Raw genomic sequence first — 4,787 nt, 5'->3', positions numbered from 1 at the left:
AGAGATACTCTCAGAGAGGATATGAAGCAGACAGAGTGAACAGGAGGTATGTTCCCTGGGTCCTAAGTCACTTCTTGCCCTTTCCATGAGTTGAGAAGATGAAGGTGATGGTCAGGAAGAATTGTCAAGGAAGGAACAGGAAGTGGAGCAGCGGGGTCTGAGTCCTAATTCTACACCATGACACTATGCAGTCGTGATGGCTGAGTGCAGTGTTCTGCATCCGCAGAGTTGAAGCAATGCCTGTTTTGTTTTCATAGAAAGGATTGTAATCAAAATGCAGAGTGATTGCTTCAGCAGCACATATACTAAAATTGGAATGATACAGAGAAGATTAGCATGGCCCCTGCACAAGGATGACACGCAAATTCGTGGTGTACCATATTTTTTTTTTTTTTGAAAATTTACCCGTTTTAATTTTTTAAAAACAAAAAAATAAAACACAACACAACATCAAATTATGTTTTACCATCTACAATTCAGTTATATCCAAACATCCTAAGAGCAAACAGAGTTCCCTGCCCAGAGCGGGGAATTAAAATGAGACACATGAAGGTGAATGCTGAAGATCAAAGTTCCAGCCGAGGTCACAAGTCTTCCATTCAAACACACTCCAAAGCTTTTCGTTTCAGTCTATTAAAGTGTTTTACAGGAAGTTCTTTAAAATAATTTCATCCCAGACACCAGGTTTCTTCAATGATACACAGCTTCATGACATTTGTTTCCATCCAAAAGGAATACAAAGTAATTTTTATTGTTGTCTCTTTTGGTAGCGTAGAGAAGTACAACTTATCAGCCAGATTCCTTTAGCCATCAATGAGGGAAGGCGAGGTTAAGTAGAGACCTGGGCAGAGCTGCCTGCTGGATTCCACTTGTCTTTCTGAGGGTGTGACTTCAGAAGTGTTAAATCACATTTATGCCACTACAATGATTAGTACTAGTAATCTTTTTTTAGATGATAAAAAGGAAAATACCTAATGGACATAAAAACGGTCAAAAGATTCTTTCCGCAGGTTAATGCCCCCCCCTCCCCCTCCAAAAAATAATACAAAATGAACATATAATTGGGATGGAAACTCCATTGGATATTCCAATTCACCCCACTGCTTGCTCCCCATAGAAGGGGAACAGGCATTAAGTTTTATTAGTAACGTTATAGTAACCAGATGTGTCAATGGCAGCTTATTTGAGGTCCATCAATCAAAGCATGGCTATTGTTTTCTGACTGCCCACATCTGAACACATTCAGCTACTATGGAAACTACAAAGGAAGGAAAAATATATTTATTCCAAGATTCGTTTACTGGGATTTTTAAGCGCTCTGTCTTCTGTAGAGCCCCAGAATGGTGATAATGTGCTAGGGGCTGCTGTGTTTCCCAGCATGAGCTCCCATTCTCTGAGGGTCCTGAGAAGGATAGTGGATTGGTCCTGGAGCTCTCATGAAAGGAGGAGGTGGTCCCATTGGGTGGAACATATGTGGCCCAAAACCTGGGGGTGGGGGTGGGGCAATTCCAGGGGGTGGCGGCAGGGCGATGTTCACCACAGCTGGAGGGCCACTGGGGGGCAGGTGGAAGTAGTTGGCAGAGGCTTCTTCCTCTGCTGCAGGAGGAGGGGGAAGAGCTCCCGGCAGGCCTGGAACAGGCTCCAGCTTGATACCAGAGTCTGTGGTTCCGTCTTTCTCTTTTTCTTTTCCTCGGGCTGCTTGGGACCTTCCCCATTTCACATTAAGTCGACGGCCATTGACAATTAGCTTATTAAAGGACTTCTCCGCAGCCACTTCAGCGGCCTGCCTTGTGGCAAACTGGATGAAAGCACATTGCTGTCTCTGTACCACGGTGATCGTCCGAATCTCTCCAAACTGATAGAAATGATTTCTTAGATCTGTCTCAGTAATGGTATCGCCCAAACCACCAACATATAGTGTGGTGATAGTCTTGTCCTCTGGCGGGTCCAAACGAGGCATTGTTGAAGCCCGCTTTAGAAGCTTATCTGCCACAGGGTCATTGATTCCATAATATCGGTCTTTAATGTTCTGATCAGCAATGGGGTCATCTGGATCTGTAGGCTTCTCATGTCTGTATGGACATTCCTCTCCTCTCTTACATTCTCCTTTCACCCAGAAGGAGCAAATGTGGGGTCGATTCCTTTTGTAGTAGGGTGTGGTCCGGGCTAGTTTGAGCAGCATGTCACTGGTGGATGTGGCTTTCCCCAGCATGCCAACTGGCCGTGTTCCATCAGAGTTAGAAATCTCCCTCTCCATATTCTGTGTGTACTACTCTTCGTTGACATCTGATTTTGGCATGTCATCCTTAAAAGACAGCCCTGCATCACGAACCTGGATGGGCAGGCCATACTCCAGATCCAAGAGGCAAGTCTGACAGACATTCTTCAATTTACTACACGTTTGGCACACTTCAGTCTTCTTGAAACGCATGCGGACTCCGGGGCACCAGCGAAACACTGTGAATGGCCTGGCACAGATTTTGCATTCCTTCCCGTACTTTTCTTTGGTCATTCGGATATACGGGTTTTCTCCAAGACACGTCTGGCACAGGATGGGGAAGTCCGCATCCTCCCAGTTCTGCCTGTTGTAGGTGTTGGAACCCAGAGAAGTCGCCATCTTGAGAGCGTCCGGAGGCAGCCGCCGCTTCCGAGTTGGCAGATAGGACCGCCACAATCCCGACAGGTGCCGGGCTGGTTCCCGGCCTGTGACGTCGTATTTGTCGGTGTACCATATTTAAAAACAAAACAAAAAACCGCAGGCACTACTTGTACACTGTAGATCCTCAGTAAATATTTATGGGTAAAAGATTAAATAAACGTTTTTCGCAGATTAAAAACAGTGCCAAATTAACAAAGCAGGGGTTAATTTAAATGCTAGGGGATCCCAGAGGTAAGAATGATGTTTTCCAACACAGTTCAGGAAGGCTTCCTAGAAAAGAGATAGCATTTAAAATAGGTCTTGAAGGATGAACAAAAGTTCACCACATGAATAATGGAGTAAAGACATTCCAGGTAACAGAAACCACATGTGCAAAGGCATGAACTGGAAAAAGCACTAGTTTTTTGGTTGGGGAGAAGTTAGATATAATGAGGACATAGGTATGGGATGGGGACAGGTGGAAAGTGATACTAAAAAACTGAGTTTTCAGTGAGAAATTTGGATTTTTTTCTGTAACAGCTAGAAATCACTCAAGGCTTTTAAAGAAAGAGCACAATCAAAATTTTATTCTTTTCTTTTAAAATAATTTTATTTTTTAATTATAGTTAATATACAATATTGTATCAGCTTTAGGGGTACAACCCTGTGAGCAGACATTTATATAACTTAGGTAATGACCCAGTAAATCTAGTACCCACCTGGCACCATACATAGCTATTAGAATACTAGAGGCCCAAGTGCATGAAATTCATGCACGGGGGTGGGGAGTTGTCCCTCAGGCCAGCCTGCACCCTCTCCGATCTGAGACCCCTCGGACATCCCTCTCACAATCCAGGACCACTGGCTCCTAACCGCTAGCCTGCCTGCCTGATTGATGCCTAACTGCTCCCCTGCCAGCCTGATCACCCCCAACTACCGTCCCCTACCAGCCCAATTGCCCCCAACTACCCTCCCCTGCTGGCCTGATCGCCCACAACTGCCCTCCCCTGCAGTGACCCGACTCCTCTGCCGGGACCGGCCTCCTCCGCACTGCTTGGAACCACAGGACCCCGAGGCCTCACTGCGTGGAGCGGCTGCTGGGCCCCGTCTCTGCTGTGCGCACAGCCATCTTGTGGTGGTCATCTTGTGGTCGCCATCTTGTGAGGACATCACGCACTAGGGCACGTGGACAACCTAGGCTTTTATTAGTATAGATCATCAACTATATTCCTTTGCTGTACTTTACATTCCCATGACTATTTTGTAACTACCAACTTGTACTTCTTAATCCCTTCACCTTTTTCACCCATCCCTACAACCCCTCTTCCATTTGGCAATTGGCAAAATGTTCTCTGTATCTATAAGTGTTTCTGGTCTGCTTGTTTGTTTATTTTGTTTTTTAGATTCCACATAGAAGTGAAACTATATGACATTAGTCTTTCTCTGTCTGACTTAAGTCAGCACAATACTACCTAGATCCACCCATGTTGTTGCAGATGATAAGATTTTATTCTTTTTTGAGATCAACCAAAGGTTGTATGCACGCATATAAGCATAACCAATAGACACAGACAGTAGGAGGTTAAGAGGATGTGCTGGGGGGTAGGAGTGGCCAGGGAGAGGTCAATGGGGAAAAAGGAAACATATGTAATACTTTAAACAATAAAGAATTTAAATTTAAAAAGACAATAAAAAATATTTTTTTATGGCTAAGTCATACTTTATTATATATATTTTTTCTTTTTTAGCCATTCAACTACTGATGGACACTTGGGATGATTCATATATTGGCTATTGTAAATAATGCTGCAATGAATATATGGATGCATATGACTTTTTAATTTAGTGTTTTGTATAAATACTCAGAAGTAGAATTGCTGAGTCCTTCTTTGTCTCTTGTTATAGCCATTGTTTTAAAGTTTATTCTGTCTGGGATAAGTATTATTACCCCAGCTTTTTGTTTGTTTTTTCCATTTTCATAAAATATCTTTTCCACCCCTTTACTTTCAGTCTGTGTGTCTTTTGCTCTGAAGTGAGTCTCTTTATGACAACATATGTAAGGTTCTTCTTTTGTTATCCATTCAACCATTGTATGTATTTTGATTATAGCACTTAATCCATTTGCACTTAATGTAATTGTTGATAGATA

At 43.3% G+C, this 4,787-nt stretch overlaps 1 protein-coding gene and 1 non-coding gene across 2 annotated transcripts; one reads left to right on the top strand and one right to left on the bottom strand.

Moving 5' to 3' along the window:
* The first annotated feature begins 281 nt into the window (after positions 1 to 281).
* Positions 282 to 388, top strand: LOC118652202. Its single transcript, XR_004966471.1, has one exon. It is a non-coding gene; the product is annotated as a U6 spliceosomal RNA (small nuclear RNA).
* LOC118651712 (pre-mRNA-splicing factor RBM22-like) lies at positions 382 to 2,697 on the bottom strand. Its single transcript, XM_036301178.1, is given in 2 exon segments — positions 382 to 1,617; positions 1,707 to 2,697. Coding segments are annotated over 2 exon segments (1,320 nt in total). The 5' UTR covers positions 2,618 to 2,697; the 3' UTR covers positions 382 to 1,208.
* Positions 2,698 to 4,787: the final 2,090 nt, after the last annotated feature.

The sequence above is a fragment of the Myotis myotis genome, unplaced genomic scaffold (assembly GCF_014108235.1).
Source record: "Myotis myotis isolate mMyoMyo1 unplaced genomic scaffold, mMyoMyo1.p scaffold_m19_p_3, whole genome shotgun sequence".
In the NCBI taxonomy this organism is placed as follows: Eukaryota; Metazoa; Chordata; class Mammalia; order Chiroptera; family Vespertilionidae; genus Myotis; species Myotis myotis.
This window is presented reverse-complemented; position numbering and strand designations above follow the sequence as displayed.